This window comes from Diadema setosum, chromosome 14 (assembly GCF_964275005.1).
Source record: "Diadema setosum chromosome 14, eeDiaSeto1, whole genome shotgun sequence".
Taxonomy (NCBI): Eukaryota; Metazoa; Echinodermata; class Echinoidea; order Diadematoida; family Diadematidae; genus Diadema; species Diadema setosum.
The window spans coordinates 28,911,202-28,936,186 of NC_092698.1; the positions used below are offsets into that span (position 1 = coordinate 28,911,202).

A 24,985-nucleotide genomic window follows, 5' to 3' on the forward strand; every position below is an offset into this window, starting at 1 on the left:
AATAAAGAGAAATCAGACAAGTCTTCTTGTCTTCTCCATGTTCTTTGTTTGAAATTAATTTCTGCTCTTTTGTCCAATGTCCATTTAGCCCTCGATTTTTGTTTTTCTTCTGTCCATTTTCCCTCTGTGCAGTTTTCTTCTTGTCTAGTTTGTTACATTTGCTCTTCTTGGGTGTTGCTTTGTCAGCTTCCTCTCTGTTTGTGGAGTGCTGTGGATGTGTTCTTTTCACTCTTTCATGTAGTTTAACACGTAGCGGTGGCAGAGGAGGAGCCATGGCAGATTCATCAACAAACTGAACAAAAGGTGTAAATAGAAATAGAATAAAAAAAATTAAAAGAAAATTTTTGTCAGGGTTGACTATATATTCCTGTTGATGTATCTGTGTGTTTATGAATGGAATTAAATAATTTTAACAATTTTGCTTACATTTCTACCTCTTGGCATACCCATTAGCAATAGAGTTCCATGTGTACTTCCCACCAAAATTGAAGAAAAAAAATGGGTTATGCTTAAAATGATGTAAATATCAATAATAATAATATAGCATGTAAAACATAGGAAAATATCATTTTCATACTCTATGCTAAAAACTTGTTTTCGGATGCAAGCTACACTGTAGGATGGGTAGGTCGCTGCCCCCAGTGTCCTAGCTAAGGTTAGGGCTAGGGTCAGGGTTACGGTTACGGTTACGGTTATGGTCCTTAATAGACTCCCAAAATAATACTAGGCCCTATTTTATATTCATCCCCCATTGAAATTGTCGCCCTCTTTTTGAATGATAGTGTAGAGCAATAATAGTCCAATTTTGATTGGGGTTCATAATTTTATTGAAGCCTTTCCTACCCACTACCCACCCAAACTGAATAGGACACTGGCATTTTAGCTTTGGGACTTCACAGTGGGTGAACATGGAATGGAAATGGTGAATCCTTGTGAAATGTTAACAACTTCATCAGAGCATCTAACAGGTCAGTGAAATCTTGGAAGGAAAACATTGACATTTTCAAAGTAAATCTGTTAAAGAGAAAGAATTTCACAGCTCCTAGTTCCCTCAATATCACCAGCAAAATAAGGCAAACTCTATTTCTCTAGTTCAGATGCAGTCTGGACATCTACGTTTTCCAACTAGTATATAGTGATTAATACTAACTCTAGCACGTCTACCTTGGTAGATACCTAATGACAAAAGGGTCCAAAAATTCACAATAATCGGGAGGTAAAACAATTTTATTTTGCAGTGAAGATACACTGATATACTTTTGTATGGTTTTCTAAGAGAGGAATATATGCTCCTTTTGCAGAGACCGGCATGGACGGAAAATTTGGCAATCAAAATTATGAACATGAACCTGTAACAAATATCTCAGTATGTGGGACTACAGTATCATCGTCCACAGTATTTTTGGCCAGTTCAGAGGTTTAGATGTCGTTTTTTTTCCTCTAATATAGTTACAGAATATGACAAATGTTATTATTTTCGTAAAATAGCGTAAAAGCTTACCAATTGACATCAGAAACATTAAAACTCCTGTACCTACGTTACATGGACAACGGCAGAAAAACAGATCTTGCGCTGTCCAGGTAGGTGTATATTGGCTGTGAGTAGTTTTTCTGCCGTTGGGGGAGGACTGCCAGTGACATGAATACGATTGCTGAAGTTAGTAGCTCTTCTTTTTATCGCGAGACGCGTCTTTCCTTACCTATGTTACACGAAGAGGCCGGACATCGCACTGAAGTACAGTGATATGTTCCGTATTTTCTCGTTTATTTGGAGGATTTTGATGCTAATTTTTGGATAAGAATAATCCTGAAATATAAGTCTCATTATAGAAATAAAGTTTCTAATCATATTATGATTGGAAGTGTATGTAAAACCATGCTATACCTATGTTACAGCAAAAATTGCCATGGACATCGTTTGTAACATAGGTATGAGGTTGCTTGAAGATGCTCTGGTGTTCTTATTTTGTTACAAATGTTTATGTGCCTTATAGTCTTTGTAGAAGTCACCTTGCCTCTCTTAATTATGATAGGCATAATGCTGAAAGGTTGTATATTCCTGTTTTACATTGCCATGAAAATGGCATATATTTATGTCACAACATAAACCACAAAAAACCATGGGACATCATTAGTGAAACAGTCATAGACAAAATACATTTGTACACAGGCTTGTTTTTTTTTCATCAAATAATTCTTCACACATTTCTCTCCAAGAATAACTGCAAACCACGGACAATTATTTGATAAATTTTTCAGAATATGACTTTTATTCCCCACACAACATGAAAATCTAGAGAAGACCCAACCCCATGGAATGACCCCTAGGCACATTGTGTTGCAATGTGTACACGTACAGTACATGTAACAAACTAACGTAACACACACAATCACATGGAATCCAATGTGGTATCATCTTGTATATACTACACTGTCTGATTAAAAGGGGGTGATTTAAATGCAAACACCTAATACTGTTATGTAATCATTCTAACTTGGTGCAGTGTCATTGTCAGAGAACCTGACCCTGTAGAGCTCTTTGGTCCCTGTTGTAGAAGTTGCATTGCTCACAACTTCATCATGTAGTGTGATTGGTAGTTTTTGTCCATCCATGGATGATTCATCTGTAGATTTTATAGAAAAAAAAAAGAAAATTATGTCATTGGGTAAAAGCTCCCGATTAATCCAACAGATTGAGATAGTGCTGTCTTTGACAATTCTTGCCCAATTATTTTTTCTTGTTTTATAATTTTTTTTTTTTTTTTTGCTGAGCCAATTTCTGCAAATGTCGCTTTTTAATTGTCTCCAAAGTGGATGAGAGTACAATGTTCTGGTAAATGGTAGTCACCCAAATGTTCAGTGGAGCATGAAATTTGAACAATACACGTATTTCACACACAAAAAAAAAGTGTTCCACATTTCCAGTTACAGGTACAATGTACAATGTAGTTTATGTACATTGTACATACATTGTAAATGTACATGACTTTAAAGGGATGGTACAATATTGGTGGAGATGAGACTTGGGCTTTTAACTTTTTGCAAGATACGTCAAGAAAACACTTATGAAACAGTGCAGAGCATACCATCTTAAGAGGAATTCAAAGTTTATTTGATGAAAATCAGGTTTGGAATGACTGAAACATCCAAAAACAAAGTAAAACAAAGTGATCGTAATAAAATGTGGGTCCCACACTTTATTAGAATTGCTCCGTTTTGGATATCTCAGCCATTTCAAAACCAATTTTCATCAAATGAACGTTGAATTCCTCATGGAATTACATGCTCTTTCATATTTCATAAGAAGTTTCTCATTATCTCACCAAAATATGTAGAAACCTGAAATTACATTGTACATTGTAGGTCTCAACCAAAACTATTGAGTGTATGTGTATATCTATGTTAACATTGCACAAGTTTACATTTTATAGTACATTGTATGTACAATGTACATGTACAGTAGCATGCCATTTTTATGGATGCCTCAAAGCCACTTTTGTGTCTTCAAATTCAGTCTTGTTAAGCCACTTATTTGCAAAACTGTATCATCTGGCTACAAATTAGAAACATACTTTGTACCACTTGGGATAAAAGCAAGCTGTTGTATTGACCATCTCTCCTGCCATTCATGTATTGCGGGGGGGGGGGGGGGGATTCCTACAATGTATGAGAGCAAATGGGAGAATGTTTGGAAGCTTATTTATGGACAATCACAGGCCAGTTAAAAGTTAGTCTGATTTGAATAAAAAAAGAAAGAAATAGAGAAGAGTAGAATTCTAAGCACTCTACGTTTCACAAAAGACACGTGGTTTATTGCACACCTATTCACTACACATACAAAAATGTATGCAGTGGCCCAAATGAAGTGAATCAGCAGAGCTTCTCTACAGCTGTAATTCTTGCTGATTCTGTGGAAGACTCCTTGAAAATTGATTACTTCTTCATGTTGTGACAATTACGGTACTGTATGTATACTGCAAGTCTCCCAAATTGGGTGGTTATGTACTTTATATCCACACTACAGCTGTACAATTGTACAATGTATTTGTACAACGTAATGTACCTACCATGTACAGTATTGTACCATGAATATAATCTGTCCCACTTCACATTGGATCAAAAAAGTACTACTCGGTGGCTACCGTTGGCTATTTATTATTTTTTTTGTGATAATTCATTTTAAATTCAGGTATTTTTATACATGACTGATGTCTCTGTTCAGTTCTCAGTGTCACTAATAAGGGATGGCAAAGAAAGTAAATTCAAAGAGACAGGGAAGATGGAAAAGACAATGAAGTTCATGACATACAATGTATACTGTCCTGTGTAATTTGGTATCACATTAGTACAGTTTCAGTTCCACAAAGTACACATGTGGTCTTAAATACAAACATGAAATTGTACTGAGAGGTACAATTCATGATTAATACAAAACTGAGTGATAGTTGTTTTTTTTATGTTGTTTGGAAAACATGTCGAGACAATGATTTGGTAGCAATTATGCAGCCACCTGTACTTACATTGTGTATTTGTGCATTCAAACCAATTTTTGAAGTACAATGTACACTGTACACTGCAATTACAAGGTTTGCTGGATACACATTTGTTACAAATTTTGTAATTGCAGGGGCGGATCCAGGAATTTTGTAAAGGGGGGGGGGGGGGTGCAACTAATACTGTACGAGCTGAAATTTTCGCGAATTTCGCGAATCACCTTTGAACCGCGAAAATAAAAACGCGCAAATAAGTAAGTTCAGTTAGACCCTCACAACCGCGAAATTAACAACACGCGAAAATGTCCTTCAAGTATAACCTGTAGCAATTCGCGAAAATATCTGTACGCGAAAATTTCAGCTCATACAGTATTTCTGGTGCCACTTCCAGGTTTCATTTCATTTTTTTCTGTTTATTTCTTTTGTTTTTTTAACAAAAGATAAAGAGGGTGTGCGCCGGTTGCCCCCCCGGTTCCGTCACTGATGTGTTCACTCGATGAGACTAAAGGCTTTCTTGTAATCTACTGTACATGTACTGTAGTTCCAAACACCACTTGGGTTCCAGGTGCTTTGCATAGTTTGCAAGATACTCGTTGTCTGTTGAAGATGTTAGGGCCATGTGTGCTTCAGCGATTGGTTTTCCCACTAATGCAAGAGATGGCGAGAGATGAAAAGAGTTGACTTAAAGGACAAGTCCACCTTCATACATGTATGTGTGGATTAAGTGAATGCAGCAATATTAGAAGAACACAATTACTGATCAGTGAAAGTTTGGGGAAACTCAGACAATCTGCTCAAAAGTTATGAATTTTAAAAGTATCTGTGCAGTCACTTCTAGATGAGAAGACTTCGACAGTGTATGATGTCACATGCGTAGAACGATAGGAAAATACATGTTAGAGAATTTCACTTTTTTTTTTTAAGTTCACATTTCCTTGACTTGTCAGTGGTGTATGTTGAGGGTAATATTAATCCCCCCTGCCGCCTGAAAGAGGCAAGTCAAGTGCTCTATGCGAGAAAAGTAAAAATATGTTGAATTATATTTATATTATTCTACACATGACATCACAAACTGCAGCCTTAGCCTTCTTGTCCAGCAGTGACTGAGCAGAAACTTCAAAATTCATAACTTTAAGCAGATTGTTTGATTTTCCTCAAACTCTTACTGATGTGTTCTACTAATGGTGCTGCATTCAATCAATCCACATGTCTATATAATGAAGGTGGACTTGTCCTTTAACAAGCTTCTGTTGTGTTGTTTGCCCATGAACGGTGTCAAAGTGATACAGTATTTGTGTGCCTCTGAATGACGTTTGATGGAGGGGCTCAAAAATTTACTCTGTGATGTCAGTGTTACCATGACTACTGTACATCCTTGCTGTTAGGAACAAGTTGCTTTTGATATGATCACCATGCGCCACATGCTTGAGTCCTACAGTCCTCTGCGTTCGGCTTTTAAAGAATTTATGTGCCTTAAAATGAATATCCCTGCCCTAAACACAAAAAATTTTGACTGGATGATAGGCAAAATGTGTTACATGCACATCAAAAACAACAAAAAGGACAGCACATTTAGATGTTTACTGATTTTTATATACTGTTCCCCTTGTATGATTTAGTGATATGTTTAAATTTGCATTTTTTTATAAATTTAAGAAGAAGTTATAGAATAGAAGAAAAAGAAATGGAATTGTTAGATTAAAAAAGTGCAAACAAAGGTAAACTGACCAGAAACAAGTATGATTTATTGGTGAAAAATTGAGCAAAGAAAATGGGATTCCATTGGAATATATACTTTTGTACAAAATTAAAAAGTAAGTGAATGTGTACAACAAGTAAATGTGCAGGTATCATTGCTACTCGTACACTTTCAGCTCTTTTAAAATGAGTGTTTTTGGGTTTTTTTTTTAATGAGATATTGTGAATATCATGAGTACTGTGTGTGTGTGTTTGTGTTTGTGTGTATTTACAAATGTATGATGATATTGATAACATGCACATCTTATATTTGTATTCATTTGGTATGTACAGTACAAATTTGTACATAATGTAGATCTTGCACAATGAATACTTACAACCGTACAATGTACAACTGTATGTGTTTCCATCATAGGAAGTTAGTGTACAACTAAATCAATTGAAGTTGGGAGTGGAGGAATTGTCACAAAAAGCATTATCAGCCACTCTTTATTTTCCTTTATCACCAACATTTTCACTTTCCTAGTCTCAATGAGACTGTGTCAATGTGAAAATGTTTAATACTGAAGGGATGTCATGTGTTATAAATTTATGCCAACTGAATGTTTGTTGTTCATTTCACTGTGTCTTTTTTGCTGTATGAAAATGTAATGATTCACACTTTAGATGTTCGAGTTGGTAGTGATGAAATGAAATGAAATCAAAACAGAATGATAATGTTTTTCCTAGAGGGAAATTTATGCAATTTTGGATCTTTCCAACTTTTTTTTTTTTTTTCACTGAACAGTGATAGTGGTCACAACTAAACTTTGGTGAGGTGAGGATGTTTACTCATTTTGATGTTCCCAGTGGTTACTAAAAATTATCTACTTGAGTCCAAGTCATCTTTCTTACATGTACGCTTTTGAAACACAACAAATACTGATGATAAATGCTTTTTGAATTTATGACCTAAAAAAAGGAAGGAATTAGTGAAGCTTCTACGGTAGGTACAAGTGGATGAGGGACTTATGCAGCTGGACTTATGGCATGTACTGTATAAGCTGTGATTTTCGCGTACAGATATTTTCGCGAATTAAAGGGACACAGACGTTTTCGCGAGATGTTGTTTTCGCGAATTGACACTAACGTTATCTTACATGCATTGTTACCCTAGTGCATGGCGACATTTTCGCATGTTGTTAAATTCGCGAAAATCAAATCCTCGCGAAAATAACCGCTTATACAGTAATAGGAAGGTTATGATCATTACTTCATCTAATAAACTTACATTGTTTATCTTTGTGATCGCATATTTAGTCCTTCACTCAGTCATTGTGATTTTTCTTTTATTTTTCAGATTGATTTCCTGTTTTTTGGCATCCTGTACCTGTCATCATATTTGATAATATGCCATTTCAAAAGGAGAACGGACAAAGAAGATCTCTACTCTGGTTTGTACACATTCCTTTAATATTGCACCTTTAACTTTATGTTTCCCTACATGAAGGAAATGATATAAAGATTGATATTAATATTGTCATGGTATACAGTGTATCCTCGTGGATTATTGAATGTGAGACCATTCATTAGATTTGCCCATATCGTCTGTTGAGAATGAGAAGGGCTTTAAGTTGTCTCGAACACTACATGGGTTTAGTGGCAACTTAATGCCCTTATCCTTCTTAACCGACAATTTTATGTTTGATATCAATACATTGTGAAGCATTTTTTCCAGCTCTAGGAGCAAAAAAATCGTAATATGAAAATCATATTTTTGTCAGTAATTTGTTTTTGCCAATTTAAGATGACAAAAGGGATGAGAATGTGATCAGATGTGTAGGACTAATAGTGATTATTTAAATGTCTGTTTGTATTGAAAGTAGCCTTTTGTCTGGAAATGCACATGCCAGACTTGTTTACTGTGCTGTGCAGAACTGTAATGACTTACACACACTGTGATTTGAATTGCAGCTGATTCGGAGGATGCCATGGTCTACAGCATTGCACTCTGGCTCTGTACCTTCACGACGGCCGTCTCTGGGGGCGCTGTTCTCCTCCTTCCCCTCTCAATAGTCAGCAACGAGGTCCTCCTCCAGTATCCCAACAGCTTCTACATGAAGTGGCTGAACGGATCCCTGATACACGGTCAGTTTCCGACTGTGCTATCTAGTGAATTTGTGGTTTTACATCTTCACATTCAAGACAGGTTAAGTAATGGAGTTGTTGCAAATCAACTCATGCCCACCAGACCATAGTCGGTCAAAGGATTTGCAAACTCATGTCATTTGAATGTTACATTAGAATTGCACTGTACTGTTTCTACACAAGATGCACAAATTCAATGTTGTTTTGAAATGCCTCATCTTCGTGAAACTGCCCACAAACGAAATTCCAATCCTCCATAATCACTCTTTACACATTCATTAATCCTCCCGATGAATTCAAGTTAGACGTACATGTACATACCTGGTAGTTTCATTTTTATGTAGAAAGCTATGAAGAGTGTTTAGATGGTATCCAAGATTTTAGGATCATTATCACATATTTGTGTCAACATTGTCTGTGAAAGAAAAAAAAGAAACCCGAAACAGAACAGCAAAAAAAGTTTAAGGAATATGGCATGAGTGTGACACCAAATTTATACAATAGGGTGAAATGGCTGTGTTTTCTGTTTTCATGTTGTTTTGTATTGTTTATGTTTTGTTATCTTTAACCAACAGGTCTGTGGAATTTGATCTTCCTGTTTTCCAACCTGTGTCTTTTTGTGCTACTGCCATTTGCTTACTTCTTCACTGAATCAGAAGGATTTCCGGGATCAAAAAAGGTAAGAAACAGAATGTACCAAAGTACATGTACATGTATTTTGGTAGCTTCGGAGGGGACTGGATTCAAGCGCTTGCTGTTCTTTGACTGTGAAACCATAATATCATTAGTGATGAAGCCACAGCATGCTTGGAAAACATGTATTCTACATAGTAAATTGGCACAGGTTAGTCAGTGCGGTTTCCTATGCTCACTTATGCCCCCAGGCAGTCTGTTGTGCAAACATACATTATATTCATAATGAGGTATTGCAAATCAAGTGGTGTTGTGCTTGTGGAACAGGTGTCAAAAAAGAAAGGAAGAAAACAAAACAAAAGAGATCCCAGACTCTATTGCAAGGCTATTTTGGCAGACTAGTAGTGAAAGGCTAGTTGGGGAGAAGATACTACGATGATTGGCTGTTGGACAGACGGTGTCGATCCTGTCTACATCATCATGTCTTCACCGAATCAGAAAGCGCTATCCCAGTGCCTCTAATATGCCCAGTTGAGTGACTGTACTATTCCACCTCATTTTGACAGGAATACACAGCCTTCATGATAGTCTTGATGCTAGGACTCAGCGCGACAAAATCAGTGTGCTTTTGAAATGTGATATCTGAAATAAGTAACCATCTGTGTACTACACTTATGTACTGTTGCACACCTGGCATACAAAGTGACAGAATAGTAACTGAAACGAAGGATAGAGAGAGAGATTAGCTGAGAAACTTTCCATCTTTGCCTTTAAAAACCCCACCTTTTGCAAAGAAGTACAGTACAGGCAGGCTGTTGCATCAGATTGTCAGGTTGTAGACTACTTACTAGCAATGGTTTTGTGTTGCACCAGTTTGTCTCTGGTGACCAGACAAGGATTGGTCAGTCAGGCATGGCCCTGTTTTCTATTTGTGGATGAGGAGGCCCCGGGGATTTTTGTGGACATACAATTGTACATTATACGTACACAATACACAAACAGTTCTAAAGTCAACTGATCCGAGGAACAGTTATGTGTTGTTTGAGGGACAGTTGTTGTTTTCAGTGCCAGTCTCTAGAAGGCATTATCCGTAATTCTAAAAAGGGATGCACCCATCCTTGCATGTGTGCATGTGTTCAGTGTTCTAGTGTTCAGGTGTGGTCTCTTCTTCAGTTTACTCACTCATGAAAACAATGGATAAATTGATGAACACACCAACCAAATCTTATACTTTTATGCATCGGGTACCTTTTAATTGGGATATCACTGCTTTCTAGTTCTGTGAATGAGAAATGGACATGATCTCTAAAATTGCCTTGGTCGCGTGTACACCTCGTCCCATGGAGGTTACGACCCAGTTAACTTCCTGTGGAAAGCACTTGTGTAACATTACTCTTACGCTTTAAGTATATCACATACAAGTATGTTGGAACTGTTGTCTGATTGTACCTACATGTAGTGATGTCTACATGTGTTCTTTTCTTGCAGTACAATGTAGGCCTACATAGTGTGTTGTACACTGGCAGGTGCCTGCTTGAAGTCATATAATGGATGGACATATTCTTAGTCTCCTCTGCATAGATCTCCCTTAGTCCTTCCAACCTTGTCTTATGAATGTCTCCACATCCATAAGTGATGTTTAATAGAATTTACCGGTATCTAGATCTTAGCCATCTCTAGAAAGTAGAGAGAAAGAGAATTTGTCTTTTTAAGGGTCTTCTGTTTACCATGGTCTCATACATTTGTACCGGTACATGGACAGTATGTAAGGTAGAATACTGCTTGTTACAAAGCCTGCATATCGTATTATAAATGGCATATTGGAGTGCTTCATCCATTGCTCAGTGTATGTGTACTGTACCTTTGGACAGGTTTGCACATTTACAGTTTGCTTTTGCTCACTTTGTGGCTTTCATTTGCTTAGCGAGTTAAAAGGCAAGATTTTATAAATAGAATATTAACACCATGTCTGAATGAGGGGATTCAACCATGAAATTTGATTTGTATGTGTGGTTGCTGAAGGAAGTATCACAACCAAGATACAAGCTTATTTTCTATGTCACAGAGAACTGTGGAATTATTTAGTGGAATGTTTAGATATGACCAATATTTTACCTCAGTCTGTACAGTTGAATAGATCTATAGAATTGTTTAATACCTGTCACCTGCACTGTACAAGTCAGGTGATTGCACTTTTGCGATTGCACTTTTGTGTTCGAATATAATGGCTTTAGTGGTGGTGGAGGTGGGGGGGGGGGGGAGGGGAGTAGCTTGAATTTACATTTTGAAATTTCATGGATATGGTTTACTGGCTTGCTCGCAAGTAGATGTTTGGAATCCACAATATGTGCTTCAGTTGAACAGAAGGAAAACAGTTCATGCTGATGATCTAGGTGATTGACATCCAGTCAGATATATCACCAGAAGTACAATCATGCCAGACTTTGTCTGTTATTCCGCAGGTATGGTCGTAGAAGCCTTTGTACACTGAGTACATTAAAGGCACATAAGTGTAGACCCGGTGGTTGTGGTGGCGCTGTTGGATGATACTGCCGATCAGCCTTAGCATTGATACGAAGATTGCCGAAGTTGAGCTGTCATTACGAAACGCGTAGATGTTGCTAGGTAACGTTGCCTTCGTTGTCTTCTGGGCGTCATGCAGTCTGTAGTGATGCCAGGGTGCGCGCTTCTTAGTATGATGTCACAGAAGAAGTTGCTAAAGCTGTCATCAACAGCTCTGATCACAGTTCACAGTGAACTGTGATCAGACCACTGACTACAGTGGATTGGACTTCTTCGGACTCATGGAAATGGGTCGTGGCATAAGCGCAAAAGAGGAGTTGATAGCATGGGTCTCTGTAGGAAACTTGCCTCATGCGCCCGCGTATGCACTCGACTAAACCACCGGGTCTACGTGCCTTTAAGATCAAGAGTGGAGTGGAGAGGATACTAGTATAACAGTAGTGTGTAAACTGATTCAGGTACAATTTATATAACCATTGTGTTATCATTATTGATATTTGATTATTATCATTACTCTATTACTTGCAGTAATATTGTGTGATGATGATGATTACTAATTTTGTTGTACAATTGATGATTATCAGATTGCTGTAATTTACTGAAACAGTTTACTACTTTGCCCAACGCTTAAAACAGTAAACAGTATATAGAAATGTGACATGCAAATGCCAAAGGTAATCAAGCAAAATAAAACAAGGTGAAAGGGTGAAAAAAATATGAGCCAGGATTCACAAACGTGAAGTTCGTCATCGATGCCCCAAAGCATGTGGGTCCAAACAGTGATCTACGTGTATAATGATGATGATAAAGATGATACTGTAGTTTAGATTGTGATGAACATATTGGAATGAAGTCCTATATACAGGTACAATCGTACCATCTTTCATGTTATGACTGTAGGACCTTTGATATGTGGAGTTAAATGGCAAGAATGTCATCCCAACCAGCAATAATTGACCAACGGAGGATGCAGCATTTGGATTTCTGAGCGAGACTGTGGACTAATGGAAAAAGCCATGGGCATCGGGAGTGGAGTCATGCCCAGTAATTGGTTTTCAATTTGTGCCCAGCAGCATGGCATTTAAGGGTGTAGTAATTGCATAAAAACATCTCTGAGTAGACTTACCCATGGTGCAAATGCAGATCTCCCCCAGATAGGCAGCAGGAAATTACCTTCTCTGACATTGATCAATGATTGTTTTTAATGTTGTCACATTTTATGAACTTACATTTTGTGTTTGGTGAAAGCAAGTATTGAAACTACAGTATACCATTCCTGTACTGACTGTTTTTGGTGTTCAAGTGAGTGCATTTGAGGTTGTGGTGGCTACAGAGGACTTTAATGCTTATAATTTGCATCAATCATCAATTTATCAACAAAGCAGCCTGAAGCTAGGCTAATATTCTCCCCCCCCCCCCCAAAAAAAAAAAAAAAAAAAAAAAAAAAAAAAAAATCCAACAGTCATCTATTCAAATTACCTGAAGGTTGCCGGCTGTCATCAGTAAGGTGAGATCTCCACCTTCCGCTAATGGGGATGGGGAAGAGAAGAGCATGGTGTTAGAAGTCCTGCCTTTAACCCATCACCCACTGGGTTATGTTTAACATTTGTCGGAATTTGAGAATACAAATACGTACATGTGTAGGGAACAGCTTGTATGACACTTCTGACTCATGACTGCTCTCATTAAGGGTGATCTTTTTTGGATGGTGCCCACCCCCTCCCCATTCAAATTTACATTGGTATATAGTTGATATGAATCATTATGCAGTAATGTGATCTTGGTCTGTGATAGAGCCAGTTGTGAGGTTGGTGGAGTAAAGTCAGCAAAGACAAGAAAGGAAAAACACCCCTGTACCTCAATGAATAGTTGGTAAATTTTGCTTCAGGAAGAGAGAAAACTGGGATGATGATGAGCATCTTTCCCACATAAGGATGAATGGCTGATGGGGAAGGGATTCAATACTAGTGTGATTGTATTGTAAGAGGAAAGTTGGAGCGATACAACTGGGGAAGACTAAGAACAGGAAAGAAGACGGGGGGGGGGGGGGGGGGTGAGGTCTGAGTGCAGTGAATGAATGAGCTGTAGTACTACAATGTAGCAACTTCATTGATGTATCCTCATCTCTCCATCAAATTTGACATGTTGACTATTTTGCAGGGATTATGATGAATGAGGGATAATCCCCACATCTAATCCTGCTGACAGAGGTCTTTAAATGTCGGGTTGTTTGTCAAGGGAGGTTGTGAGCGTGACACGATGCACTTGTATCAACATATAAAGATGACTTGAAATCACACATCATTTATTTTCCTTCCAGACAAAGTCTCTGGAATACAAGTGGATTTTCATCTCCTTCACATCCTCTGCAGTCCTTGCAATTCCTGTGCAATTAAGTTAGAATTGCTTTTGGCATAGTGTAATACTTATGTTTTGTTTTTCTTTTTTTTTTATAGAAAATGTTCCTCTTCAATTCTAATTTTGCTCATATCAAAACTTGAAACAAATAAGCAAAGAATGAAAAAAAAATAGTAGTTGAATGAAATTTGACAAATGTTACTTTCTGGGCAGATAAGATCTGAACAAAATAATAATTATTCTGTTAAACAAGGAATTGATTAGACTCCTTTTTTGACAGCAACAATTGCACTCATTTTGCTTACTGGTGATACCATAATTTGTTGCCAGGACACTGTATATTACACACATATTACATGATCTTGCTTTTTTTATTCCTTTTTAATCAGCAAATAATAGATCTTTGCCTCATGCAGATCGTTCGTTGATAGCAAATAAAGAACAGGAGAGTTTGACCCCGTTTACAGTGCAGGGCTCGGCCCGAGCTTTTAATTCGAACCTTTCAATATTTTGTCGTAGTGGCGCTCTGCTTGTAAACAAACGACTATTATTGGGAGCGCTCCGGTCGCAATTTGGTACCGCATTTGGCCCAGTTTGCGTTTACAGTGAGAAAAGGCCAGGCCGAGCCCGGGCCAAGCTGCGTCCGAGCCATGACCGAGACTTCCTCCAGAGCTTGGCCAAATGTGCGGCCGATTTTGGTACTGCATTTGGCCTTTTGCGCGTTTACTGTGAAATGAAGGCCAGGCTCGGCCACGGCCGAACCAGCCCTTTCACTCACTGTAAACGGGGTCTTGGATATGAGCTATCTATGGGAGTGTGTCTTTATAGGTTGGACTGACTTTCAAATCTATGTTTGCACACTTCTGTGGTGAATTCCTAGAATGGTTGGCAGGAGAACATGTGTGAGCTCCATTATTTACATAATCATGTGTCAGTGTGCAAATACTAGTCTGAGGTAATGAGCTCTTTGATGGATGGATGAACAAGCTGTCAGTTAGATTTGCTGTGATATGTCATGACCCAGTTTTGACAGAAGAATTATGCCAAGTATTCACACTGTGGTTGAGGATTTCACTTTTGATGAAGAGCCAGGGAGTTTAAAGCTCTGTAGGACTGATGTTATACAGTGTTTCAGTGCACTCAATCCTTCATTGATGAAATCATGCTGTGCCGACGTTCTGTGATTCAGACCGGAATTGTACCCACAAAGCATCACGTCTTTTGGGCGTGTGATGCAAGACAATATGGTCCAGCTTTGAACACAGAAAATGTGTAGCGGAAGGAGTTGAAAACTTTAGAAAACATGATACATTATCAGAGAATATTGTAGGATGATGTGCTATACTGAATTATATCATCCTGCTCTTGAGGAAAAATTGCTAGGTTTGATGATAAGGCTTGGGAAATTAGATATGAAGGAATGAGTGTAAAGTACACAGTTGGCATTGTATGCACATCTTGCATGCAGATCTCACATATAGATGCACACTTTTTTTTATGCACTTGATTATTCATCAGGAATTTGAATAAAGAATTGTGAATAATTTCAAGAGATTATGTTTCAGAATGCACAAGTGTAATTACTTTTGATACCAGTTATATATGATTTATGTACTGTGTACACCACTCTCGCGTTTTGCACATGTACTTGCTTAGCCATAAATTGTAAAAGCAGTTTGAATAATGTTATTCTCCCATCAATCTCCTTGATGTATTGTAGGGTATCAGAGGGCGTGTCTACGAGACAGTCCTGGTGCTGGTGATGCTGAGCATTCTGGTTTTTGGACTGGTTTTGGTGTTCAACGCCCTCCTCGATGATACAGATTCTAGCAGAGAGACACTGCAAAGTGAGTTTGTGCTTCCTGTACATCAAGATGATCCTATAGGAATTCTACCTAGGGTCTTATTTTCAATCATTTATTAAAATGATTATCCCTGTGAAATGAGCAGAATATATGTTTCTAGCATTCTCTGTTTGTCAAATACACAATGGCAAAACTCTCTCACTCTGTCTGTATCAAATGTATATTGTATATGATTAGTTGTTATTTGAGTCATGAACAATTGATGTGCATTATTGCAGTAAGTAATTTTATGAGAAAGTAATCAAGATATAAAAGTACTGGAATTGGCACAGACAACAAAATTTGGGTGAGTAGCAAACTGGATTTTGTTATTGTACAACGCTTAATTGGTAATGGAGCATAGCCATGCAATTTGATATCAATAAGTATCACAGTTGTCAATAAATCATGTGAAAGGGTGCTTTGGATCACATTGATGCAGGGAATGAAGTAACATGCTCATGATTTACGGTGAACTGTATCAAGCCTCAAAAGTTGGGGCATGTCAATTTTGTGATTTATCTTCTTCTCGGATGAAGGATTAGTCAGCTTTTGGGGTGTGGGATGCATGTAGTGCCAAATGTTGGCAAGAGGCACAGGCCTGGATGCATATAAAGACTGACAATGTAAGTATGCGCTAGCCAGTACTCATGATGTATTTTCTACAACTTGTTTTTTTGTTTTTTTAACTGTTGCCTTGATAGTCTGAATATTAAAGTAATTAACTTTGATATCTTGACACAATGTCATTGAAGGTTTGGAATGGGACTCCAGAGGTCCGTGCCATCAGGAGGTTTGCAATTTAATATTCTAAGTTGAAAATATTAAACTGCAGTCACTGGACTTAAATGGAATGTTTGAGTCATTGCTGTGGTTACTATAATTATTTCATCTTATAAATGATTGCAAGTATTCCCATGAAATGGTCCCCTCAGCTTTCCATTGCTTGTCAAGATCATAAACCTTGGGGAAATGGATTATGACATGAGATCCTTTCATGTTGTCACCTTCATTATCTAAAAAAAACCAAAACACATTCTTATGCTGCTTGCTAGGCACAAGGTGCAAGGCGCACGCTTGTGGTTAGTTAGAAATAATCAAATCCAGCACACAGAAAAATGCTCCAGACTCTGACTGTAAATGAGGGTGTCCTTGAAGCTAAAGTGCTTTTGAGGTTTGGCAGCGTACAGTTTTATTTCATTTAGCATGGCATGTACTCCATAAGCCATGGGGATCATTTGGCCCAGTGGTGTTGACTTTTGCACTTGACTGTGTTGTTAAAGCGGTTGGTGTACAAATATACAATTCCCCGCAGAGAAGAACTAAGGCAGCAAGCAGTCTCATGAGATTTGTGTGTGTGGTTCCTCATTGATACGTGTCATTTAGTGTCAGGACATCATCCAAATTCATGGATTGGACTTCATATCATGGTAGAAATGATGGAGTGATGGTGATAGTACCACTGCATCTATTATTACTCATGGTAACAGTAATAGTAGTAATTGTAGCAGACCAGGTAGTGGTAGTAGCATTTATATTAGTGATAGTAATAATGATGACATCAAGTATGATAATGATAATAAATTGAATATGATAATAGAATTGATAATGATTGTAATAGTAATGATAGTGTTTCACTGATAGAAGAGAAAGTGGAAGGGAAGGAGGTAGAACAATTATAGCTACTCTCAGTGACATGGATAAGAAAGTATTGTTGGCTTACGAGAGATTATAGTAAGTATTCAGATATATTACACTTCTTAACCATAACCAATGTCTTAAAAAATCTCACCAGTAATAAACATGTATCTCTCGCTCAATAGGCCCGTTCAAGTGTGATTTAAAAATTGATTTTCTTATCGCGATCAAAATTTCGAAATTTTTTCCAGTGTGGACAGAAAAATCTCACTAATTACGGCGATCCTTATCGCGATCCAACTCGCACTAATAGTGCGATTTTTCAGAATAATCGCGATTATTTTGCCAAGCGTGTGTTCGAGGTTCGGAAATTGGTATTTTTAGTCCCATCGTTCGTAGCGCGTGCGAAACTCTATTGGGACTGCGGGGTCAGTCTTCGGTCATGCAAGATTCGCACATGCGCAGTTTGGCCACTGATCGTTCTTTCCTTGCTGCGAAGTGCGATTTTTCCCTGTGTATGAACGGTCGAAAAAAAAAATCGAAATTTGGATCGCGATTGAAATTTCAATTTTCGTTGTTTGTGAACGGGCCTAATTAGATGTGAATTCATTATACCCATGTTGGGTGAGTAAAGTGGGAGGAGATTAGGGAAGGTAAGGCAGGGGCTTCTGGGCATGGGTGCCAGCACATTGAAAGATATCTACTATTAGGATTGAATTTCCGATTCAAACTGTAACAACAGCTTGTTTATCTTTGAGAGCAGACATTTATCAACATACATGTAGATCAGATTCAATGTCTGTTATGATGCAAAGGTAAAAAGACAGTGTGGATAGTACTGCTGTCAGAATTATTTCGATGACAACATCGTTTACGATCAGTGTTTTTTTAATCTGAATAAGAATGTGTGGAATGAAGTATAAATGAAAGGACGACATACATTTTGTTCACAGACATGCATCAACAGTGATCAAATTTGGTATCTTTCCTGACAGTCCCGCATCTTTAGGGAAAGTGCCAAACAAAAGAACACAAATGAACAAGAAACAAACAAACCAACAAAGAGTCAGAATTATACCTTGTATAGAAGACTAGGTTAATGTGTCAGGTTTAGATACTACTTGTGTGTGTAGTTATTAAAAGTATTAGTAACTTGAAATTGTGAGCAGTGATTCAACATGTTCAAATTACCATATTTGATGTGTATGTATCATTCAATTGTATCACAAAGCACAATATCATACAGAAATTCTGCCACAATGTTACCTTGCAAAGAAGGCTTGGTTAGTGTGCGGAGTTTGGGTATTAATAGTGTATTCACACCTTTTTGAAAACACTATCTGCTGTGAATGGATCTATATGCTGTCAGTGCAGATAAGTCAGTGACAATTTGAGTTGTTTTTATTTCTTGTTTTTCTTATTTTACCCTCTCTCTCACTCTCTCATTTTTCATTCTGTCAATTTTCTTTCTTTCTGTTTTTCACTCTATTAATTCCAACAGGAGTGTGGACTTCATACCTGCCCTACCTGTATTCCTGCATGGCGTTCTTGGGTGTGCTGATGTTACTCAGTAAGTATATTAAAAGCTGGGGAAAAAAAGAAGATAGAACAAATCAGCATTATGATGTCGCTCTGCTCTGCGCTAGGCATTGCATTTCATCAGAGTAAAATCTTTGCACCAATGCAAGGTGTATTCAGTGTTAGGCTAGTGCCAATTGAAGTAGAAGATTCAATTTGACAGGCATTATTTTCATCAATTATTCTGTGTCATGATGAACTCAATAAAAGGGAAAAATTTCCATTCTGTTTTGATACTGTTCTTTGAAGTTTTACTTATAGATGGATATCATATGATATGAATGAGCAAACATGTTGAGGAGAATGCATTTAGACCCCCAATTTGTAAATTATTCCATTCTTATAGAAGGCATTTCTTGTGGCTGACTTTGTACATGATTTGCAGGAATGTGTCTTGATGACTGATCTTGTTGAAGCCTTTGTGATGAAACAACTAGGCACACAAGTTCAAACTTGAATTTCCAAAAAAATGCACAATCCCAACTTATGCATAGAAGCACACTTTCAAGGCCATTTTGCTCAAGCAGTTGAACAGTTTTTAAACTTTGCACTCCACTCTCTCTCTCAGTTTCAACCCCTGTGGGCTTTGGCAGGTTGTTTTCTGTCATCGGAAAGCTTGTGGTCAAACCACAGTTCATGGAGAACATTGATGAGGAATTTCACACAGCCAAGTTTGAGGAGGAAGATATTATCAGGAAACTAGATGGTGAGTATGTGATGGAACACAAGTGATACATGATTGTTGTATATAAACAGCAAAAATAGACAAAGAGGAATAAGATGCCTTCTGTAAGTATTTTTGTTGTATTTTTCTGATTTACTTTAGTATGTTTCTAATTGGACTAGTTTGTTTGTGTCCGAACAGATCTTTATTTTTTGTCATTGATAACTTAAGATTGGAGGTCATTCAGAAGCATCCATTTCGAAAACGGTGCTGACAGCTCAGTGCATATGTGTAGATGTCACCATTTATGCAAAAGGTCTTGTCCAAATGGGGAAACTTGCTGACCATATTTTCATTACCTCTGTGACCACTGTTGTACTTATTTCCTTCAGGCTTATGAAGGCTCTAAAGCTACTGCCAAGGCAAGAAGCAAAGCAAAACAGAAAACAAAAGAAAACAAAAATGTGTCCAAGGGAAAATTGGAAGAGATGGTAAAATTATTTGCCAATAAGACTCAACAGATTAGATTAACACTCAAGGAAGTCAAGTCTTGGAGCAAAGCTGGTTTGAGGGAGAAAAGTACAGGTTTCGGACAAGCTAAGCAAACAGCTTTTTGCAAAGAGATGATCTTTGTGGTAATGAAACTCTGTCAATGGGGTTGCATTTATTAAGAGACCTTTGTGCCTCCTTATGCACACACACACACAATGTTAATAGCTGATTGATGGTAGAATATCAGCAATTTGATACCTATGACTCCTCTCAAAATTGATAGCGTGTCGTGTTGAGAGCCTCCTTTTGGCAAGTGTAAAAGAGTGATCACTGGCTCTTGTATGTTGGCAGAGCTGATTGTTTTACACCTTTGCCCACACAGTGTGCTGAAGATAGGATTTTGGGTTGTCTCTCTGTCAATCCATCTTTTCCGACATCCCAGATCTCATCAACACACACAAGACAAACAAATAAATATTTTACACATGCATTACTTTTCAAATAATGCAAATTCTTAATTGTATCCATTATTGTTCTGTGAGTTTGTTGTTCTTATTGTTTTTGTTGTTTTTGGAGAATGCCAGTACTTCTCTGAAATTGAAATGCTGTGCATCAACTATTGTAAACATCACTGTCTTACCCTACAAGGAATTTGTTTTCTGCAAACATATATTTAGAGAAAAAAAGAAACTTTCCCATCAACGAATCATTTCTAGGCATTCACTCACATATGTTCGTTAATTCATGATACAACGCAATGTGAGATTTGGAGTTTATTCTGGATGCCTTTAAAGAAAGCATATATACCCTTTATAGAAACCACTAAGCTTTGATTGTGGTTCACACTGGGGTATCAAATCTCGGCCTGGGAGAGAAAGGGTGGTCTGAAGATGACCTGAAATGACAAGGCCAACACCTCCAGCCGATACGTGTGTGTCTGTCACAGCTGCACGTAATGGCTTGTAGCACCTTGCATAGAACGAACCTTATCTAAAGGTGTGCAAACAGTGGGAAAGGGGCAAAGACCAAGGCATTGTTGCCAGTGTCTGGATGCTCAAGTTCACTTTGAACTGTGGTAGAAGTTTCTCACCAAATTTGGCAGGCAGCATCCCTAGAGTTATGGGATCTCAGTTTGTTCAAATGGGCACCATGCCCCAACTGAGTCCCCCAGGGAGCCCCAGAGTCCCCAAATTAAGGAATTTTTAGATGTCCTCTTACATGGAAACTAGAGTGCAGGACCTTCGTTGGTGCTATGAGCAATTCCATTGGTGCCTGCCATTTTAAGTACATTCATGATCTAGAATTCACCCGTGGGGACCAAGTTTGGGTCAAATTTTCAAATTTTCAGCAGCTTCTTTGAAATCTCCATGGTAGATTTTTACTAAACTTAACTAGGGAGATAACATCGTAGCTTCCCTAGGGTGGTAGGATCTTACGTTGTTCAATTGGGCACCATACCCTCCCCCCCCCCCCCCCCCCCCCCCGCAATACTCAGTTGAGCATGAGACCCTCAGTTGTCTTGCTTTTCTTTTGAGATAAAAATGTCCTTTTTAAGAGTATCTTATTAGATATGAGACAAGTTTAGCAATTTCACAAGTTAATGAAAAGCAAATTTTCCCCAGATTTTCCAGGTATGGCAAAACTTCAAGTCATCGGTACCATAATATTTAAACTCTGTGTCACCGCAACAAGTATATCCCCCTAGTCAGACGCATGCCACTTCATACCAAAACTCGATAAACGAAACGACGTATAAAGAATCATTGTATAGCCGACAGACCGTTCAGACAATAATTTCGACCGTTCTGGGAAACGTATAGATGTGCAGTTTCCCCCACTGCACATGCTGTTATAGTCATGAGTGACAGCTGTGGGGTCACCTTTCGTGCACGCTCCCATCAAGCCCCACCCAGTTATACCGTTCTGTGGTCGCCATACGTTCAGACGCACACAGAATGCTGATTCGTTATCGAGTTCTAGTTCGTAATGATGCTCAGACCGTCGTCTCGCTATACGTTGCTTTTTTTATACGTCGTTTCGTTAGTCAGCGTTCAGACCTATAAATTCATCAAATAGCTATACCGTTTTGGTAAAGCTATACTGTTTTAGTATAAATTTTTTGCATCTGAATGCCCTGCATGTGTGTTTTTATGTAGGGGGGGGGGGGGTGAGGCTGGGGGGGATGTGGTAGCAGGGGTTTGGGCAGGCACCATCTAAATCTCTTGCTTTGCCCGGTGTATGGTGCAAGTAGTATGACTTATTGAATGCTCACCACAGAGTGGGTCACAAGTTATTTTGATGGAGGTCACCTTCAGCAAGGTTAGAATAAAAGCATAAATGGAACACAATTTGGTATACTAGTAGAAACTGTTGTATGTAGGCATAAACCATTACGGCAGTAAGAGCAAAAAACAACAACAAAAAAGAAACCAAACCAACAAATCACTCCAAACATGTGATATAAACAGGAATAAAACAAGAGGAGATGATGATAATGTATGTCTGTGGTTGATGTTCCATAGTGTGTTCACCTATTAAAAAAAAATAAAACTTTCTGGCACTTAATCACATGATACATCCCATTGATGCACAATCTATCCTGTCAAACTGCTACTTCCTGTTTCCTGACGTTCACTGAAACCTGGCAACGAACTCTGCTCTGTTTACACCAGAGAGGCTGTGTGATTAAAGCTTTAGTCAAGCTCTTAGGGCATGATATGACATTAGCACAGTTTTCACTGCATCTTCCGCAAGAATTGATCTTAATTGAGTCATTTGTTTCTCATTTGTCATTATATCATATCATGATGAAAAGATTATAGGGAAAGTCTACTCCAGTTGTTCTGTGAATGTTTGGGAAAGGAAATTACATTCTAATTGCACTGTACAGGTTTGTTTTGTTGTTGGGAAGTCATCATGCCTCGGAGCTGTCATCTTTGATGAAAATGCGAATGAGATTATTTTATTCAAACTGCATACTCATATTTGGATGATGCATTAAAAGGCTTCAACATTGAAGTACCAGCCTTTCACTAGTCGGAATGGTAGACTTATTGTGTGCTTGTCATTGCTACTTTTAGACCTTGAAAATCAATCTGGGTACCTGTCTGCCTTGATATGATTTGATATGATTTGATGGGCCCTAGTTTAATCTGTGCAGAAGATAGCCTTGTTGATTTGTTCATGAGAGACAATGCACAAAATTTCATGCCAAAGTTGTGTCAGGATATCTACTTGAAAAATTAGTTCTTGGCAATTAAAAATTTTTTACTTGCTTTTCTCAACCCACTAATATGAGTCGTGTGAAAGCAAACTTTACATCTTATTGAATGTAAAAATTTAACCCGTCTTGGTTCATTGTAGACATGTCAATCTTGAGCAGCATGAAAGATGCCCTAATTTTGGTGAGCAGAAAAAGAGAAACAGTCAAGAAAATTGAGATGTAAATACACCGCTTTGATATGGCACTGCTGAAGGTATTGGTAGGGTGGAACTGTAATGTGAAACGCCTTATCATCATATAATGCCATTTTCAGAAGAAATCCAGTGTTGTTAAAAAAAAAAAAATTGTGAGAGGAAGCGGTTACCTCTGTGTACTACATGTGAATGACAGCGATGAAGCATTGTCACTAGCATGCTAAAATTCTGCCTGTTTATGAAAATGATGTTAAATGTTGTTATGACTATGCAAGCTTGCTTACATGCCAAGGAGGTCCTCATAGATTTTTAATGGAACTGGAACAGAGTGTAGCAAACTCCTTGCAAAGATGGTGAATAAGACAATGGCACCTGAATAGATTCCACTCATGTGACAACAGCTTCTTCTGCCCCCTCCCCCGCCCCCAACAGGCAAGCGAGCAGATCTGGTCAATGGGAACGGCCATCTGTCAGATCTCCACCTGCGTCTCAGAGAGGTGTCGCGGGACCGCCGGGTCCTGGATCGGAGGCGGAAGGCATCGTCGTTCCAGCGCAACTTGGGCTACCCGCTGGTCTGGATCCTCCTCTTCCTGCTGACTGTACTCTCCCTCTGCGTGGTGGGATGGAACATCTTTAGACTCCTCTTTGGCATCGGTGCCCTGCCTGTCAACATCAAGGTTAGACCGGTCTTCCCTCGTTAATCTTTTTATAAAGTGTCTGCCCCACTGTGCAGTGGCTGTAGCCATGTGTTATCAAACCAAATCAAGCCAAATCAAAGTAATAAACCTGTATTCACAGATACAAACATCACTCACTTTGGATTCTTACATATGAGCTCCTCGCACTCCTCTTTACACCTGTTTCTCAAGGTTACTCGTATCAGCCATGTTTTCCTCTCTGTTTTAAAGCATTCTTAAATGTCTGACACAGAGGTGCCAAGTCTTCCTGAGTCTGCAGGAATCTCCCTGAAAATGTAGAAATCAGGGAAATAAGAGAATATTAAAATCTCCCTGATTTGGGAACTATTTTCGCCCATTGACATGCATGTAACACACAGACATCTCCCTGATTGCTGTGTGGAATCTCCCTGATTTGGATGTGGGGATGTTGGTAGACCTGCTGATGTTACCAGGATGATTTAATGGTGGTTATATGTCTGAGATCTCTGTTCAAAAGAATGATAGCTGTTGATGCTCTTTAGTCCAATACATATGTGTGCCATGAGTAAATATATAACATTTAAAGTACAATATACCATTTACTATGTATTTGGAGATTTTTTTTTTTTTTCATTGTGTGAGATCTCTAAAAGATGATTATTGGGAGTTACTGTAGTTGTAATACAGATACTGCATTTAATTTTCCTGGAATAGACTTGTCTGAGTATAAAGAATGCTCCTGCAATGTCTTAATACCATGATTATCCAAGAACAAAGGAAAATTAGATGGAATTGAGTGTGCAGCATGTTTTAGTATTGGATGGATTGTAAGAAGTTAAAATTTTTATGAATTTCTCAACG

General features: G+C 38.2%; 1 protein-coding gene across 1 annotated transcript in view; it reads left to right on the forward strand.

The window, feature by feature from the left end:
- LOC140238141 (protein LMBR1L-like) overlaps nucleotides 1-24,985 on the forward strand; it is a 33,502-nt gene that overhangs the window by 3,482 nt on the left and 5,035 nt on the right. The window contains exons 2-8 of the mRNA XM_072318077.1: nucleotides 7,531-7,624; nucleotides 8,145-8,318; nucleotides 8,894-8,997; nucleotides 15,553-15,679; nucleotides 18,816-18,884; nucleotides 19,461-19,598; nucleotides 23,898-24,142. Coding sequence (XP_072174178.1) covers nucleotides 7,531-7,624; nucleotides 8,145-8,318; nucleotides 8,894-8,997; nucleotides 15,553-15,679; nucleotides 18,816-18,884; nucleotides 19,461-19,598; nucleotides 23,898-24,142 — 951 coding nt within the window. The remainder of the gene's footprint in view (nucleotides 1-7,530; nucleotides 7,625-8,144; nucleotides 8,319-8,893; nucleotides 8,998-15,552; nucleotides 15,680-18,815; nucleotides 18,885-19,460; nucleotides 19,599-23,897; nucleotides 24,143-24,985) is intronic.